The sequence below is a fragment of the Sciurus vulgaris genome, assembly GCF_902686455.1.
Source record: "Sciurus vulgaris genome assembly, chromosome: 1".
In the NCBI taxonomy this organism is placed as follows: domain Eukaryota; kingdom Metazoa; phylum Chordata; class Mammalia; order Rodentia; family Sciuridae; genus Sciurus; species Sciurus vulgaris.
In genome coordinates, this window is record NC_136461.1 from 90,199,325 (window position 1) to 90,217,965 (window position 18,641).

The window sequence follows — 18,641 nt, forward strand, 5'->3', positions numbered from 1 at the left end:
GGTAACTTTTCCGACACAAAAGAGGAAAATGATTTCCTATATTTTGGCATCAATATGCAGTTACATTCCTTTCTGCTCAAGAAAGTTGTTTCAGAAGACTGACCTTTTTTGCCAAAAGAAGTTTTTTTAAATAAATTAAAAGTTTAAAATTAAGAAGTTATGTCTTTTTTAAAAAAAAAATGAGGCATCACAAGAAAAAACCTTTTCCTTTTTCTTGTATGAGAACATTTAATCTTTATTTTAGAGTTGCACATGTATTTTATAATGGAGAAAATCAGTTCACATTGACAGTAGTTATTCCTCCAGTTCACAAAGTGGAATATGACACCCCCTCCCCAGTTGGACTCAGACAGCTTTGTTCTGCAATGAACACTGTCTTTTATCTTTCCAATAAAGATATCCTGCATTTTAAATCCTGAAAGGGACTTGTTTTCCTGTGACAGTCATTTGAACACTGAGAGCAACTGAAGGGGTTAATGCTGGGACTTGGCTGCATGTCAGTTCAACTTTTCTCCCTGGCTCTGCCCCGGGTTTCCCCTTGAAGGGATTTCCCTCCGCCTCTGCAACAAGACCCTTTATAAAGAGCAGACTTTCTATTTCACTCACACTGAGCCTCACTGGCTTTAGGAGCAGAAGACTCTTTCCAGGCTCTTTCAGGTGTGACAGGAATACGACTTTGGGTACCATTATTTTCTCATCAGAGCAGCAACTTAAATGTTTGGGAAAATGGTCGTGATCTTTGGAGCCTCGAATATATTTTGGATGGTGTTTGCAGCTTGTAAGTTCTTGATCTGTTTCAAATGTTAGCATTCCATTTTAGCCTTGGTTTTGGCTTCACTCAGTTTTGCTCTGGTAGTGAAGGAAGGCACTAGAATTTTAAACAGTGGGGAAACTTAATTGAATCTAACTTTTAATGTGCTACTGAGTTTTACTATTTGTCCTTATATGGTCATAGTGACAGCTGCAAATTGATGTTTTTTGATGTCTTTCTTCTAAAGTAATTTGGTTTTATCTGTAGTAGGACTATCACTTTAATTTCCTACTTGTTAACGAAGTCAAATTTAGCAAATAACAAAACAACTTTGATAAATGGGCCTCAAGGTCGGAACTGAGAGTCCTGAGTAAAGATAATTCCAACAAAATCTACAGTGGTGACTTCGGTGCTTTATGATAGTCTTGTGGTTAGTTGGAAGCAGGAAAAAGATCCATGCGATCATGTTTTGAACATTATACTATAACAGAGAAGAAGGAGTAGAGTACTAAACAAATCAGTGGTATGTTGGTTTTTCTCTTTTTTGTTTTTGTAGCTCAAGCATTTAAAATCGAGACCTCCCCTGAATCCAGGACTCTTGCTCAGATTGGTGACTCCATCTCCTTGACTTGCAGCACTATAGGCTGTGAGTCCCCGACTTTCTCTTGGAGAACCCAGATAGACAGTCCGTTAAATGGGAAGGTGAGGAACGAAGGCACCAAGTCCACATTGACCATGGATCCTGTTAGTTTTGAGAACGAACACTCTTACCTGTGCACAGCAACTTGTGGATCTGAGAAACTGGAAAAAGAAATCCAGGTGGAGATCTACTGTGAGTGCTTTAAGAAATCTTTGGTTTTCTCTCAATTTTGCTTTAAAATAGCTTTTCAAGAAAAGGTCTTTAAAAGATATTAATGTCCTGACTCCTGGCCATAAAACATACAGCATTGAGAAAGTCAGGGACCCCTGAGACCAGTCACTAGAAATGATGAATACAAATTTTGGCTTCTGTTTCCATCTCTGCCACAAACATGGCAATCAGGCATAAAACACAAGTTCTTTGGCTCTGATTTCCTTAGCTATAAAATGAACATATCTAAGATTCTTGTTCATTTTATTTTTAAAAATTTCCATTCAATTATATCCTTACATGTTTACTTGCTCATGCATCTAAATGATTTATGAAGTCCATCCTACAGGGATTTTCCTTTCATTTATTTTTATGCAATTGGTGCTCAAAATCAGTTTAAATATTAAGTAGAAGGTCTATAATTTAGTAATAACCTTCAGCTAAAATTTTGTCCTTAGACATGATAGAAAATATCTGCTAACATTTCATTCATTTGATGTTATGTTCATATTCAAGAGTTTTTTTGTTACCATAAAGTCCTGGTACTCAACTTCAGTGGCATTTGTATAATTAATTAGATTTGCCTCATAAATGTGAATGCATACTCCTAGTTTACCAGCCTACCAAAAAAGTATCCCACTCTACTCTCAATTCAGCAAAGTTAGCAAGAGGCAAAAGGCTTGTAAAAGCTGACCTTACATAAGTCTAATTTGCCTTTGGTTACTGATGGCCTCTCTAAAACACTGTACTCACATATATGGTCATTTCTTCACAAATACCTCATTTGATTATCTTCATGAATTACACTGGTTCCTTTCTACTGTGCTGGCGTTCACCTTTGCCCAGTAATCTTGACTGAAATTTCAACAAAACCCATGTGTTGCTACAACTTCCCAAGAAACTGTTTCTGGACAACTGCTTTCAATTATGCTGGTTGTTCACGCATAGTTTATGTCTGTGCAGCCTCCTGAGTGCCTTCAAAGGTCCCCTTATGTAAATAGAGGGAAAAGTAGCAAGTTCTTATATTACCTGTTGTAAAACTGAATGGATTAATAAGTACATATTTTATAAAATGTAAGGGACAAAAATAATTGGTTGAAAAAGTACAAATGCCATGTTTTCAGATAACAAAGCACTTCCAGTTCCTTTGTCTTTTGTCCACAAGCACCAAATAGTTGAAGATTTAAAAAGAGAAACAAAGAAACTTCTGGCTTTAATTATCTTGCCTGAGGTTTTTCCCCAAGAATGTCTGTTTCTCATTATGTTTAATAGTCCTGACTCCATTCCACGTTTGATTGCAATATTCTTTGGATTTGGGACCTTTGTATTCTTCTTACTACACAGATCCTGAGTCCACTAATTTGTTGTCTTCATGATCCTCATGATAGAATATAATGGAAAAGGTAGTCCTGGCAAAGGAGGCAATGAATGGTGTGCTCCTTGCACTAGAAGAGTCAGTGGGGTGTGGGTTGGGACATTGAGTTAGGCATTTCAGGAAGCAAATCCAAAATTCAGACTGCACAAGTATCCTTCCTGGTGGATGAATTCTTGTCAGAGACACCATTTTCAGAAACTAAATACTGAAAGCCATTCTCTCCATTTCTTAGCATATCTTGTAGAATAATTACTCTTTGCAATGACATTCTGAGCTTTAGATTACTTATCTGTAAGCTGGAGCTATATTTGCCTTTACTAAAATAAGAGAATTATCTGCAGTAGCAATACAAAGAATAGAAATTCTAAATATTTAAACCCCAGTTTCGTCATTTATTAGCTGTGTGACCTCAGGCAAGTTATGCAAATACACTAAGTCCAAGTTTTCTAATCTGTGAAATGTGGTCTCTATCTCTTAGGGCTATTGTGAGGATAAACCATTTATTTTAATTCTATAGCACAGCGACAGATACATGTAAGTTTCAATAAGCATTAATTTTTTCTACTTTCCTTTAATAACATACAATATTTAATATATAAAAGATCAGAACAGAAGAATTCTCTAATAAAAGTTTGATTCTGATTCTTGCTTTTTGAGCCCACCCAAAAATCATAAAAAATTTAAACAATTAGTTCTGCTGTATTAAGACTGTATGAACAAAAAACATTAGATTTGACTTGCATGGTGTTAAAACATAAGAGATCTTATAAGTGTGAGCAGAAGGCCTACTCATGTATCCATTTGTCTTTGCAGCTTTTCCTAAGGATCCAGAAATTCATTTCAGTGGCCCTCTGGAGGTTGGGAAGCAGGTCACAGTCAGGTGCTTTATCCCTGATGTATACCCGTTTGACAGGCTGGAGATGGATTTGCTGAAAGGTGATTATCTCATGAAGAATCAGGACTTTCTGGAAGATACGGATAAGAAGTCCTTGGAAACCAAGAGTTTGGAAGAGACTTTTACTCCTGTCAAGGAGGATACTGGAAAAACTCTTGTTTGTCGAGCTAAATTACACATTGATAAAACTGATTCTGCGCCCAAAGAAAGAGAGACTATCGAAGAACTGCAAGTCTACAGTAAGTCATATGGTCCAGTTTGTATGGGAATTCAGTCTTGAATGTATATAGCAATAAATTTCAAAACTAGGCTAACAAGAAATTTTTTTGTGGTTTTTACTCCATTTTTATTTACTGAGAACCTGAATCTTCCCAATAGTATAATCCAGTGAAAAGAACATGGATTTGGATTGAGAAGACTTGAACTTAATTTCAGGCTTAAATTACTTTCATGATTTAGGGTTACTTCATTTATTTCCCTATTAAAAGGAGAAAATACTATTACTGATTAGGAAGTAGGAAATAGACTTATATGTTAAAATGTTTTTAATCATGTTTTATAGTATGCCTTGAAATATTAGTTGCGTAGGGATAGAACCTTGAGAGGGTAAGTGCTTATTCTCTGAGTGTGTGTGTGTGTGTGTGTGTGTGTGTGTATGCTTACATGTACACATATGCATTGTGTGAGGGAAAGGAAGGTGATGGGTTCGATTGCCTCCCATTTTCCTGAGACTGCCAGGGGATTTGAGGCAGTCTTACTGTCCTAGGAGTGCATATAATGATTGCATTGTGTTCTGTTTTAGACTAAAACACTGTGTTCTGCTTTGGGCACTATATTTAAAAGATCTGTTGCCAACAATAACATATTTAAGCCAAAAAGAATGACTTGGAAAGTCTTCTAATAATGTTGTGAGAAGAACAGTCAATATAGGAGGCATTTTCCTTAGAGAATGCAAAACTTGGAGAGTTTTAATTAAGTATTTGAAAGACAGTTGTGTGTGAAAGAAGGATTTAGTTTGTTCTATAACATCAGAGGGCTGAACTATAACCAATGTGTAAAAGCCAGTTATGATGAAGGAGATTTCATCTCAGTAGGGAAAATTTTTTCTAATTAAATTACACTCAAAAATCAAATAGGTTGTTTGATAAGGCAATGAGTTTTCTTTTTCAGTAAATGCTGAGGCTGATTAGGATGAGCTCTTGGCGAGGAGATTTAGATGGGGCTCCGACCCTTAGGTGGGAGATTGAGCTGCATGAATCTAAGGACCCTTCTTAACTTTTGAATATCTATGGCAATCTGAAAACACAAAACATTTTATAAAAATGTATTCAAGTTAGTCAGAAATTAGATTGACTATTTTTTAGAGGCTCAGCAGTTCTTTATGCTATTTTAGGAGACTAAGTTTGTCAGTCCAACAGAAGCACAGGATAACAACCTGTGAAAGAAGTCCATCATTCATTTTGGATTGAGAAGATGGTTTGGGATTGCTAATATTATGCCCTGTTTTTTTCAGTCTCACCCAAGAATACAGTTATCTCTGTGCATCCCTCCACAAGGCTGCAAGAAGGTGACTCTGTGACAATGACATGTTCCAGTGAGGGTCTGCCAACTCCGGAGATTTTTTGGAACAAGAAATTAGATAAGGAAAATCTACAACTCCTTTCTGGTAATGAGACTCTCACCTTAATTGCTATGAGGGTGGAAGATTCTGGAACTTATGTATGTGAAGGAGTTAATACGATTGGAAGAAGTCGAAAAGAGGTGGAATTAATTGTTGAAGGTGAGTGGAATGTGGAAAAGGAATGATAAGGATGTTGTATTGAGATTTAAGCAACAACAATAAGCTTTGGTGCTGAGATTGCTTCCCTGCATTTTGTTGGTGATCTGTCTGATTGTCATGTACTATAGTGTGAATATGTATTTGTTGCACTCACTTTTTGGCATCTTTCCTTCCAGAGCTTCACTGGCTCTGTTTTCTGACCCTTTGTAACACAACATCTCTCCCATGCCTCATTCCATGGCCTTCTGTCTTTCTCCCAACCTGTGGACTTTCTTATTTTCAATTTAGCACACCTGGTGATCTTTTCTTCTCACTCTTGATACACAAGCATATTATGCATATGCTGATTATTCCCGAAATCATGCTCCCAGTTTGTATCACCAATTCTCTACCTCAGAATGATCCCTAGGATCTAAACTCTTCATCAACCCTCTTGACATGCCTTAGTTTATCTTCTTCTTTCACTTGGACTTATATTCTATGACTTCAACTACATTTCTTAAAATAGTCACATATAACTTCATAATCCGGTCAGAAACTGCCTTTGCAGCTTTGTTGATGATTCTGTGTCTCTGCTCATGCTGTTCTCCTTCCTGGAATGGGCTTTCCCCTTCCTCCACCTGGCAAAGTCTTAGCTATCTTTCATGACAAAACTTATGTAAGCCTCCAAATTCCAGATTGTGTCAGGCACAGCTAGTGGCGCCTTCCTTAGTATAGACTCAATACTTCTTATAGCCATGTATGTACTTCTGTTCAGTTCAACACCTATTAATTAAGAGCCTTTACTCAAGAATCTTTATTCTGACTGATGCTGGGGATACAGGCATGAAAAGATGTAGCTATTGCCCTAAGGGAGTTTACAAACTAGGAAGGAAAGACAGTCATATACTTTAGTAAGAATCAAAATAATGGATCTACTTAAGTAGGTCTGTCCATTAAACTGGAAGTTTCTTTAAGTCAGGGACTCTTTGTGTTTGTGCATGTGTGTTTTGTTTGAGTGACAACCATAGTACCTGACACATAATGGATGTTCAGTAAATGTTCCTTGAATGAATGAATAAATTTCAAATACTGACAACACAAATTTTTAAAAAATGAAAACATGGAATTTGAGCTTAGATGATTTAAAAAATCAGTATACTAACTCATTCTCAAGTGACCAGAAAAAATATTGTACTAATGAAAGTATATAAAGCTAAATATCCATCCTGAAATAGTTCCAACCCATAATAATCCGGATTCCATTTCAATGTGTGAAGGATGTGTTATGGGGTTGGGAGAGTTGTTTTGTATTTTGCTTCACATATGATACTAACAGCCTTAACTATTGAGGATAGAATTGAACTTTCAGTGGACCTTTTGTCTACCTAAGAGAGTTACTTCCCAGGAGCCACAAGTTCACATAGTAATAATATATGTAGCCACAACTGTTCCTAGGCAGGAAGTGAATCTGCTATTAAAGTTCCTCATTCTCACACTGGCATATGAGGAATTCAGAAACTTTGGTCATTGTTCTGAATGATCTTTCAAAATCTAATACTTATATTAGTTTGTTGAAATAATTTAAGGAGAACGTTCTTTGGAAAATATTAAGATGTCACGTTTATACAAACAAACTGAGAAAAGTAACTTCTCCTGACACAGATGAAAACCATGTAAAATGTAGTATATTGGGATTTTTTATGTGTTGCAATTTCTTTCGTCCATCTCTAGCCCACTATTTGTGAGGAAGATTTTTACTGATTTTCTGTGGAGTCTCATCTGTCACTTTCAGAGTTGCCCAACCACTTCCAGTTTCTTCAGGGGGAATTCTGTTTCTCCCAAAGTAGCATTATTCCATCAAAGCCTGTGTGTACCAGCCCAGATAGCACTGGCAGCCTAAGAGCTTTCCTAGACATTTGAAATTAAGGAGTTTGCCCTCACCTCTGCTTTTGGCCCCTCGATTTATTTAAAAAAATGTTTAGATTGCATCAAATACATTGTAGAGTGACTCACGCTATCACTTTAATATTTAAATTTTTACTTTCAACTTGATTCTATGTGACTTTCAAAGGTATGACTTCATGCTGATGGAACAGAAGCCTTGGACACAGACCCGTTATGGAGATTATGTCTAATTAGAGGACTTTTTTTGGGTAGTACCTCTTTTAGATCTTATTTTATCTCTGCATGAAGATGTCTTGATTTAGTTGTTCTAGCAACAGAAAAGCTGGAATCTTAAGTCACACCTAACTTGCATCAAGTCCTAGTTTTGCCACTTGCAAGCTGGGTAAAGTTATTTAACATTTCTGAGCCTAAATTTCCTCCTGAAGAAAGAGAAAGAGGAAAAAGAAGAGGAATAAAAAGAGTAGAAGCAGAAGGAAAATGAGAAGGCAGAGAAGAAAGTAGCACAAGTTCACAATATTGTTGTGGAGATTAAATGAGATACTGGTGTACATGTACTTGACACACAGGAACCACTGAAATTATTTGACCTATTGTTCACTCTTACAGCAATCACAAACAACTGAGCAGAGGTTAGATTATTGCCATGAAAAGACACCAAACTTTCTCAACACATTTTTATCTATATTTATTCTAAGTCTGATTTGAGAGACTATCATGAATTCATTCTAAAACATGTGGTCTTTTTCCTGATGGAAGGGAGTGATTTCTTCTTGGTACAGATAGTGACTAAAGGAAATCAGGAAAAGTAAAGATCATACGTGGAATGTGATGAAAGAAGAAAAGAGTCTCATTTGCTCTGTGTCTTATTCTTCTTTTCCCCCCTCCCCCTCTGCAGAGAAATCATTTACTGTTGACATCTTCCCTGGACCTCAGGTCGCTGCTCAGATAGGGGACTCAGTTGTGCTGACGTGCCGCGTCACAGGTTGTGAGTCCCCATCTTTCTCTTGGAGAACCCAGATAGACAGTCCTCTGAGCGGGAAGGTGAGGAGTGAGGGAATGGAGTCCATGCTGACCCTGAGCCCTGTGGGTTTTGAGAACGAGCACTCTTACCTGTGCACTGTTACCTGTGGACGGAGGAAACTGGAAAAAAGAATCAGGGTGGACCTCTACTGTAAGTGGTTTTTAGAATTGTTGTTTAGTCCCATTGGATGAAAAAGGATGTGAATCTGTGCTGTGCAATGAGATCTATTTGTTTAGAAAGGGAACGTAGCATTGTGAATGCTTTCTAAATCTCCGAAACAAAATAGTTTAATGTGATGCAAATGGCCTAAATCTTAAGTATATATTACATATGGACACAGCAGGCACAATCCTCAGTGTGTTTTGTGGTACTGTCTCATCACACAGATGGTCACACCCCATGGCCCTGCTTCCCATCCCTTCTATGTGTTTGTGGAATGTACGGAAGTGGTGAGGGTGTGGGGGCCAATGCACCTTCAGATAACTGGGTGGGAGTGACCTCTGCTCAGCTCTTTAAATTGAGGGTCAGATCTGAGCTTATAGTTTTAAAGGAATATTTGGAAAGCTGACCTGCAGGATGGAAAAAGAAATGAGGAAGTGGGAAACAGTGAAAAGGCACAAAGGAAGATGGGGAGTAGACTGGTCAGTGCCAGTAACTCAGATTTCTGCTGAAGCAGAAGCAGGAGGCAACACCAAGTCTTAATACCAATTAAAACTTTAAGCAAAACTTTAACAAGTGTATGTTAAACTTTTTATTACTCTTCTTGACACTTTAATAAATATCCCTTACAACCTCAAATCTCTATGAACTTGGCATTTCTGGAGTTTCTCAGTCTATAATGAATGAGGAACAAAATATACAAAGTGACCACAAAGTTATTTTTTCATGAGAGTTACTCTGCTTTGTTTCATTCAGCAAACTCAGGAGAATTTATTTTAAAGGTTTTTTTTTTTTTTTTTTTTTTTTTTTAAACCAGGAAATTTGCCCCAACTTGTGTTATCCTTTGGGGTTTTATTCAGAATGAGATTTTGTCTGTAAAGGGACTTAAATCTCCCAAAAGAAGGGTCAATTTTATTGCTTTATCATATTACCCAGAGTCCAGGATTTGCTGATGTAGCACATTCCCAGCAGAAATGAGAACCAGGGGTGGAGTCCTATTGCAATATGGAAATACTTGAAAATGTTTCATTTTAACAACTGAATCATTTTGCTGAAAGAAAAAAATTAGAGTCACTCTTATGTTTGATAAATATTTTTATCTCATTTTCATTGATGTACATATTATATGTTACACAGGTTAGATTCTAAATAATACAGTTAAGACAGTTCTTAATTTCAACTGTTATATGAGAAATGTTTTAAACTTGCTGTCTAAATAGTCATTAGATGGTAAGCTGTCTAATTTGAGAACATCCCTGTGGGTCTTATTTGACATTGAGAAGCTATGTAGACCTGTGAAACTTAGCCTAGATTGTGAGGTCAGAGAAACGGAAATTTTGAGCTCAGCTCAGTGACATACTAGGTATGATGTGTAATTAAAAAGCTAGCCTGAATTTCAATTTTCTTAACAATAAAATAAGTTCAGTAATACCCATTGCTGCTTTAAAGACTGAGATAATAAATGTTGAAGGATTAGTTCATAACAAGTATTCAGTATATCATGACAAATATTTAAAACAGCTAAAGGAAATAGTTAACAAGATGATAGAAGCTGATATGTCCTTAAATAACAACAGACTATGTGCTCAGTAAGATAGCATCATTAAAAGAGAAAAGTAAGAAGTAAAAATATTTATTACTTGATAACTTAATGTACTAAGTATTTTTGTTTCCAACATTATGATTAATGTTATAATTTTGTATTTATACTTAATTTCATTTTTATGTATTGATAATTCTATCCCAGCTGAGTTAAAGCTGTCATTTTAAGACCTTTGCATTCAACAGAATTTAACTTTATTTTACATTGAATAACACATATAAACATCACTTCTATATGATATTTGCAGCATTCCCTAGAGATCCAGAAATTGAGATGAGTGGTCTACTTGTGAATGGGAACCCCATCACTGTAAGCTGCAAGGTTCCTAATGTGTACCCTTTCGACCATTTGGAGATTGAATTACTTAATGGGGAGACTACTCTGATGAATAAACACTTTTTGGATAAAATGGATAAGAAATCCCTAGAGACCAAAAGTTTGGAAATAACCTTCATCCCCACCACCGAGGATACTGGAAAAGTTCTTGTTTGTCGGGCTAAGTTACATACTGGTGAAATGGAATCTGAACCCAAACAAAGGCAGAGTACACAGACACTTTATGTCAATGGTAAGTTCTTACGTGAATGTATCCACAGGTTAGTATGGATTTCTTTATCATGTTTGTCAGGTAATAGTTAACATAAAGTTAATAGTTAAAAACTCTGTGGAAAAATAACAGATAAGAAAATTCAAAACAAAGATGATCATAACCAACTATCCCACCTAAATGTAAAATAATAACCACTTGTTTATGAATCTTTGAGTTGGCATTAGGAAATGGGCCAGTTGGGCATTTATTCTGCTCAATGTGGGGTCACTCATGTGTTTTTAGTCATGTCAGCAGGGTCGGCTGGTCCCAGATGGCCTCACTCATGAAGAGGTCATGTCCACGTCCAGATATGTGCTATCTGGGGGCCTGTGCCTCCCTTCTTCATTTGGTATCATCCTTAGGGAAGGAAGCCCAAGTTGACTTGCCATAGCACAGAGTCAAGAAGGGAATAATGATAGTTGCCTCTTAAAGGCCTGGGTTTGTGAGTCCTACAGTCTTTCTTCATCCATGTGCCTCTTAAAGTCCTGGGTTTGGGAGTCCTACAGTGTTTCTTCATCCATGTTCCTTTGGTCAAAGTGAGTGACAAGGCCAGTCCAGAATCAAGGGGTAGAAAAATAGACTCCACTTTTTCACAGGAATAGATTTAAGTAAGTCATGATCATGGGTAATGTCTAATGTATCATAAATGACAATCACACAATTATTGACCATTCATGCTTTGGAAGTAAGAGAGTTTCTGTGGAGCTTACTTTCACTAGAAAATATCCATGCTTTGTCCATGTTCTACCTTATCATTCCTTATCTGCTACAATAAATGGGGACAGAAACATCCTGTACTAGTTATCAAGGTTTATAAATCATTATAATTCGCTGAATCCATAGATCAGTTTTGCAATGTTACTGAAACCCTCTGGAAGTCAGAGAATAAATGTCAAGCTAACAAGTGTCTCTACATTTTCAGTTGCTCCAAAGGAGACCACTGTCTTGGTCAGTCCCTCCTCCATCCTGGAGGAAGGCAGTTCTGTGAATATGACCTGCTTCAGTGATGGCTTTCCAACTCCCATGATCCTGTGGAGCAGACAGCTAAGTAATGGGGATCTACAGCAACTATCTGAGAACACAACTCTCACCTTAATTTCTACAACAGTGGAAGATTCTGGCATTTATGTGTGTGAAGGGATAAACCAGGCTGGAATAAGCAGAAAAGAGGTTGAATTAATTATCCAAGGTGAGCAGAGTGTGATTTTGAATTATTTGTGCTAGTATTTCTTTTTTTGTTGTGAGTGATTAGGAACATGGTCCTTTTCGAAAAAAGATTTCTTTTACTTACAAAATGTATTGGTGGTTTTTAAAGAGTTCATAATATTTCCTGTGCATGGAAGTCTCTTAAAAAGGTACTTTCTCATGAACCATTCCAAGTCACTGACCCCAAAATTCTTTTATCCTTAAGTGAAGTGCTAGTTCCAGGAACTATGCTGGAAGTCCCAGTGATGCTTATTACACAGTAATTACAATGTTGAAATAAGGATAGAAAGAGGCAGATGTATTTGGAAATTATTTAGGAGTAAAGCCACCATCTTTGACTGCATCTGGTCCTGAGGGATGATCTCACAAGATGACTGTATTTGCTTAAAAGCCTAAGAAGCACCTTTTGTAAATTCTAAGATTAAGAATAACAGACTGTGCCCTCTGGTTGGTTCATCAGCCTGGTGGCATGGAACCACTGGAATGGATCAAATCATCAAATACAGGCCTTTTCTCTCCAGGTTGAACCTCCAAAACTGAGAACAAAACTATTTCTACTTGGCACACAGATGCCATTGGCAGTTATGAGCATCATAAAGTGAAAAATTTGGGTTGCCTCCCATACCCTGACTTTTGCACATCTGTTGTTTTCTTCGCCAGGGCTGTCATTTCTTCTTGTACCCCTTGAGATTATTCCCACTAAAGGTATTAGAGATTTCTTGCTGTCTCTTCACAATGAGATTTGTATTTTTAAGGAAGAAACTTGAAAGTGCAATGTGCAATCTTAAAGAAAATCCACGTGATAATGCCATGGCATTGTAGCCATGGATGAGAAAAGAGACTCGAATGAAGTCACAAAATGATGACCTTAACAGGAATCTCACTTATAAAAAAAGGTGATAGGATACTTCCTTAAGCGTTGGTGTATTCATAAGATGTTGCACATCAAGTATTCAGCCCAGAGCCTCTAACTTGATAAATGGTAGTTCTATTGTTAAGGACAGTATAACAAGTCACCTTTGTAAAGCTAAATTTCTTGATCTGGGAGGAACCAGCTCAAGACTCAGAAACATGAAAAGCCTTTGTTCTTCAAGGAAATTTTTGTTAACAGTGTGACATGTTTTGTTTTTAAATTTTACGTTTGAATTCTACAGCTATTTACTTTTATCAACCCATTCTTTGTGCTAGGCTGGGTAAAGAATTGTGTTGTGATGTGAAAGAAGCATAAGATGCATCTTCTCTTGTTTGAGGCATGATTGTTTACAACAGTTCAGCAAATGCTTGACTTCTTTACCTGCCTTTTTTAACATTTCCTGCAAACACAAATAGGTCCTTGGCAAATATGGTTGATGTTCTTAAATTAATATCAAATTAACTTATACTTCACTCAGAGTTTCCTTTTAAATTATCTTTTCAGTTGCTCCAAAAGACATACAACTTACAGTGTTTCCTTCTGAGAGTGTCAAGGAGGGAGACACTGTCATTATTTCCTGCACGTGTGGAAATGTTCCAGAAACTTGGATAATCCTGAAGAAGAAAGCAGAGACAGGAGACACAGTGCTGAAGTCTATAGATGGCGCATACACCATCCGCAAGGTGCAATTGGAAGATGCAGGAGTATATGAATGTGAATCTAAAAATGAAGTGGGCTCACAATTAAGAAGTTTAACGCTGGATGTTAAAGGTTGGCCTTTTGTTTTTTGTTCGTTTGTTTGTTTATCCACTTATTTATTTTGGTAGCTGTTAAGGGGTGGCATGGATGGTAACAACTTTCTAGGATTAGATGAATGAGTTGGAAGAATGAGGCTGAATTCTGTGTTGAGTGTGGTTCTTTCTTGATGTTTCTTGAAATAATCAAGCACAGCTGTTCTATCCTATGCAGCTTAACCAGGAAGTTGACATTAATCACTGGAATGTAGAATTCTCGTTTGCTTATTTCAAAGTTGACAATTAATTCATCATTGGTCTCTGAGGTCTTACATTTGTTAAGTGTTTAATCGTGTTTTCAAAACCTTTCACTGGAAGTTATGAGGAAACTGTAGACGTATGATTGGCACACTAAAAAAAAAAAAAAAAAAAAAAAAAATCTATCCAGATTCTCTTCCTTTCTACCAAAAGGGAATGTTATTTTCTGAACATGGATTAACTGCCTATTTTCTGGATTGACTCTTTTCAGGACAATAATTGGCAATAACAATCTTGATCTTGAACAACAACAGCAACACAAAAACTCTAGATATAAAACAGCCTCCTTAAAAATCCCTACCCTAGTCATCCTACCTGTTCTGATATATACAGAGAGGTAGAAGCAATGGTCTCTCAGAGAAACTTCAGGGCCCCTTAATCTCCTATCCCCTCCTGTGAGTGCACAGTGGGTAGGATGCATTGATCTTATTGATGTAAGCAAGAATGTGTCAGTCTTACACTTCTTGCACACTAATGAACCCCTACTGAATATACTTGACCTTGGAGTGAACAGAGGTGCAAACAAAAGTTAATTCTTAGGAGGTCTGGCACTTGGCCATTAGAGTTAGCAACCACTTGTCAAACTTGAGGAAGTTTGAACCTAAGTCAGAAAATGGGTAAAAAACTTTTTATTAATCTGGTCAAATTTCTCAAGATTACAAGTCTTACATGAATTTTTTCTGTCTTTACAATATCTCCTCAAAACACGACAATGTCAATACATCCATCTAGAAATATTAAAAAAGAGGAAAATAACACAATTACGTGTAAAACTTTTAGTCATTCACCTGCCATGATTATCCTGAAAAGAGTTAATCTGATCAATGAAGTTGTGATCAATCAAGGTAAATGAAGGAACATTTATCTTGTATTATGTCACTCAAATGATGCAGGGGTATATGTAATCAGTGCTTCCAATGAGGTTGGGGATGCATCTGAACACATTGTGAAATCTCAGTTATAAGTAGGTTGTCATCAATTCATTCCTATTTCTTTAAACCTTCATGTCTCTGGCCACCTTTAATTTAGCTTAGTTTCAGGAAAGTGGACTCTTAACATTTCTGTGATTATGCTTGTAATTAACTGTTCTTTTAAAAAGACACCTTAAAGTTTCTCTTTTCTAGTTGCCTTATTAATCACTTATATTTTTGCCCCTGTTTTCTTATTATTTAAGTAAACAAAGGCTATTAAGCACTCAGCTGGAAATGCATGCCTCCAAATTGAATATGGTTTAAAACAGCTGGAAATGAATGAAGACAAAAGTTGACTTTTTTTCTAGATATTTTGGAATAGTTTTACTTTGCCTTTAGCTTGATTTTTAAATTCTTTAGTTTTGGCTTGAATGTATTCCATTAATAGAAATGGTCAGCACTCTTAAAAACTTTTAGTGTTGATGCAATTAATAGAAAATTTTATCAGAAGCTTGACCTAGCAACTGAGTTAGCAGAAAATTTGAGTTTTTCTGCAGATGCCTGAGGGAAAAACTGAGAGGCAAAAGATAAAGGGTTATTTACCACATTGAAAGGAAAACAATAGGAACACAAATACCTTTGCCCATCATGTCATCAACATTGATGCCTAACCACATTTATGATGATAAATAGCCCATTTAAAATAGTACCCTTACACTTTGACTAGCTCAAAGCTAGCAAGGAAAAGTAGAAAAATGTGGCAATTATCATCATGTTCAAGGTGAAGTGTTTTTCTTCAGTAATTTGCAAGCATTCATTTCTCATCATCTGATGCTAATGGTTCTTTTCTACTTGGGTGACTTTCAGTGTTTAGAAAGCTCTAGAAGGAATTCAGTGATGACCAAAGTCAGGTCACTAATTCCTGCTGGAACTAGCCAACATATATGCCACTTAGTGAAACTTTATTGTGAGATTATACCATGTTTTGCAAGCTGAGTAGAAATAAGAAAGTCCCCAGGAGATGCCATGATGTTCTTCAGGTGTTCTTGGAGGTTCAGATGTTAAGTGGTATTGTATCTGTCAGATGATTTTTAATAGATTAAAAAAAGTACAAATTTTTAAATTTTTTGAATACCATCATCTGTACTTCATTTACAACCAAATGGCAAAATGATAGGATTTAGAAAAAAAACTTTAGTTCAAAAATATTTTGGGTGGGGCACCAGTTATGCCAAATGGAGAGTGAAGTGTAGCTATTCTAGTGGTGCACCAGAAGGTAGACATATCTACCTTTAAGAGGTTTACAGTTAAAAGAGAAAACCACATTTGACAGATAATCTTGTGGATGAATGCTTAATTACCAACTGTGATTGAGCTATGAAGGGGAAGTGTGGTGGTTGGGTTTTGAGGGTAGGTTGAGGTTCTTAATTTAGATTAGGGGAGATATCAGAGAAGGCCTTTCCATAACAAGGTTTATATCTATAAATCCAAAAAAAATCAGCAAGAATTCTTCCTCTTATTGTCCTATTCATGGTATTTGACTGTGATAGTTACTTTAAATGTCTTGAGGATCGTCTTGGAGAACTGGTTAATCATTGAAGTTGGTGGTGATCAGAGTCCCAGTACTTTGGCAGATCCTCTGTTTCCCCAAACAAAAACCTGCTTCCTAATTCCTGCTATTGTAAAGGACCCTCTCTTCTATTTTACATCTCAAATTGAATCTTTTTAAATCCAAATTTGTGAAAGTCAACAGCTTTAGATCCTTCATGATCATAGCACCCACTACCCACCGACTATTTGGATAATTCAGGGGAATATGCATTTGGGGTCCCGATGATATTCCCTTCACTGCTTTGATTTCCTCTCTGGTGAACTAGTTGTACTGTCACAATAAGACATGCATTGTTATTAGACGATTTCTTTTTGAACTAGGCATTAATTACATCCAATTGGTTATTTTCCAGGAAGAGACAATGACAAGGACTATTTTTCTCCTGAACTTCTCGTGCTCTATTGTGCATCCTCCTTAATAATACCTGCCATTGGAATGATCATTTACTTTGCAAGAAAAGCCAACATGAAAGGGTCATACAGTCTTGTAGAAGCACAGAAATCGAAAGTGTAGTTAATATTTGAAATGTTCAACCAGAGACACAATTTATAAGTCCAAGTCATTCCACGACAAAAACAACAAGCTTGGAGTTCAGACTTCCTGGGATGTACTGAAAACAGAAAGAAATGGCCACCTGTGCCCCTTGCTGTGAGCAAGAGGCCAACAGAAAACCTTTTGCTTGAAAAGTCATTGGCATGGAGATGAGATAACTCCAGACCTTTCCTGATGTGTACATACAATAACATAATTTGTACATATGTAAAATAAATTATGTCATCTCAAGTTTGCTTCAAATAGCAACACTCTATATTCAGATCATGAAAATAGTTAAGCAGTGTTGCTTGGACTGACTGTTATAACAATGCATTTTGGGAAAATTTAATATTTACTATTGACTGGCAGCTGTCCTGTGTCATCTTTCTTATATTTTATTTCTTTAACAAAATTTTATTCCTATGAAGTTTATTGACAGTGATTTCATGTTTTATAAAGAAGCCCGTGTGTTATATTTTTATAGGCAAATGACAAAGAGGGCACTGGGTCGACTTTCAGGTACTAAAGACCTCAACCTCTGGGTGTCTCTATATGGTACTGGCATGGTACGGAGATGTTTATGATATTTGTTCATCAGATGCTTGTGTAACTTTCTAATGTAGTTTTTTAAAATGCAACTTCTTTTGATTCTCTTTTGTAAGTGTTTAGTTTTTTGTATAGTAAAGTGGTAATTCCTGGAATTGGAAGGGTTGTCTGTTTATTTATTATAAATGCCTCCTTTATGCTGTATTTCTTTTTCAAATGCCAAGTTATAAGGGGGAAGACCTCAAACTATGTAAACAATAGAAATACTCAAAATGTGGTCCTCAGACTCCGTTTATCAAAATAACCATGGGAACTTGTTAAAAATGCAAACTGCTTGGTGCTGTTCTAATCTAGTGAATTGAGATACCTGGTTTTGGATCCTAGGAATCTGTAATTTTTAAGCTAGCAACATAAATGCTGTACATGAAGAGTGAGGGCAGGTGAATATGCACACATTAATGGACAATAAATGAACATTTACACACATACCACCAAGAGTAAGAGAGAGAGAGAGTGGTACTATTTTTCAGGGCCTCTTATATGCCACATACTTATGGAAACTATCTCCTCTCACTGAGCAGTAAGCAATAAATATCATGAATTATATACTGATCGTTCTTTTGCTTTCTCTGGAGATTTATATCTATTTAAATATCCCTAGGTAGCTCATGATTTAGCTTAGCCAGGTTTTGAAATTTAAATAAATACAATCAAATGATATATTTGCCTTGTGATTTTATTTCACTAAAAAATTATGTTTTTGTCTAATTCACCCATTTTGTTGTGTATAGGTAATTCATTTTTATTATTCTATAGTATTTCATGATAAGACTCTGCCACCATTTATTTGTTCATTCTATTGTTGATGAATATTTAGGCTATTTTCAGCCTTGTGTTACCTTTCCTACCTTCATTTCCTCCTTCCTTCTTTTATTATATTTTATGTATCCAAATAGA

At 36.4% G+C, this 18,641-nt stretch overlaps 1 protein-coding gene across 1 annotated transcript; it reads left to right on the forward strand.

Annotated features, from left to right (window-relative positions):
- The first annotated feature begins 586 nt into the window (after positions 1-586).
- On the forward strand, positions 587-18,404 carry VCAM1 (vascular cell adhesion molecule 1). Its single transcript, XM_079144883.1, has 9 exons — positions 587-778; positions 1,308-1,583; positions 3,790-4,110; positions 5,385-5,651; positions 8,434-8,709; positions 10,569-10,889; positions 11,833-12,099; positions 13,534-13,800; positions 16,957-18,404. Exons 1-9 carry the CDS (start codon positions 715-717, stop codon positions 17,115-17,117), a joined length of 2,220 nt encoding a protein of 739 aa, XP_079001009.1. The 5' UTR covers positions 587-714; the 3' UTR covers positions 17,118-18,404.
- Positions 18,405-18,641: the final 237 nt, after the last annotated feature.

What these genes read in the sequence shown, in the direction of transcription:
- VCAM1 (XM_079144883.1), top strand. Translation starts at nt 715, where the DNA reads ATGTTTGGGAAAATGGTCGTGATCTTTGGAGCCTCGAATATATTTTGG. An exon ending in AATCAGGGTGGACCTCTACT is followed by an intron (nt 8,710 to 10,568) that starts GTAAGTGGTTTT and finishes TGATATTTGCAG; the next exon opens with CATTCCCTAGAGATCCAGAA. An exon ending in GGTTGAATTAATTATCCAAG is followed by an intron (nt 12,100 to 13,533) that starts GTGAGCAGAGTG and finishes TTATCTTTTCAG; the next exon opens with TTGCTCCAAAAGACATACAA.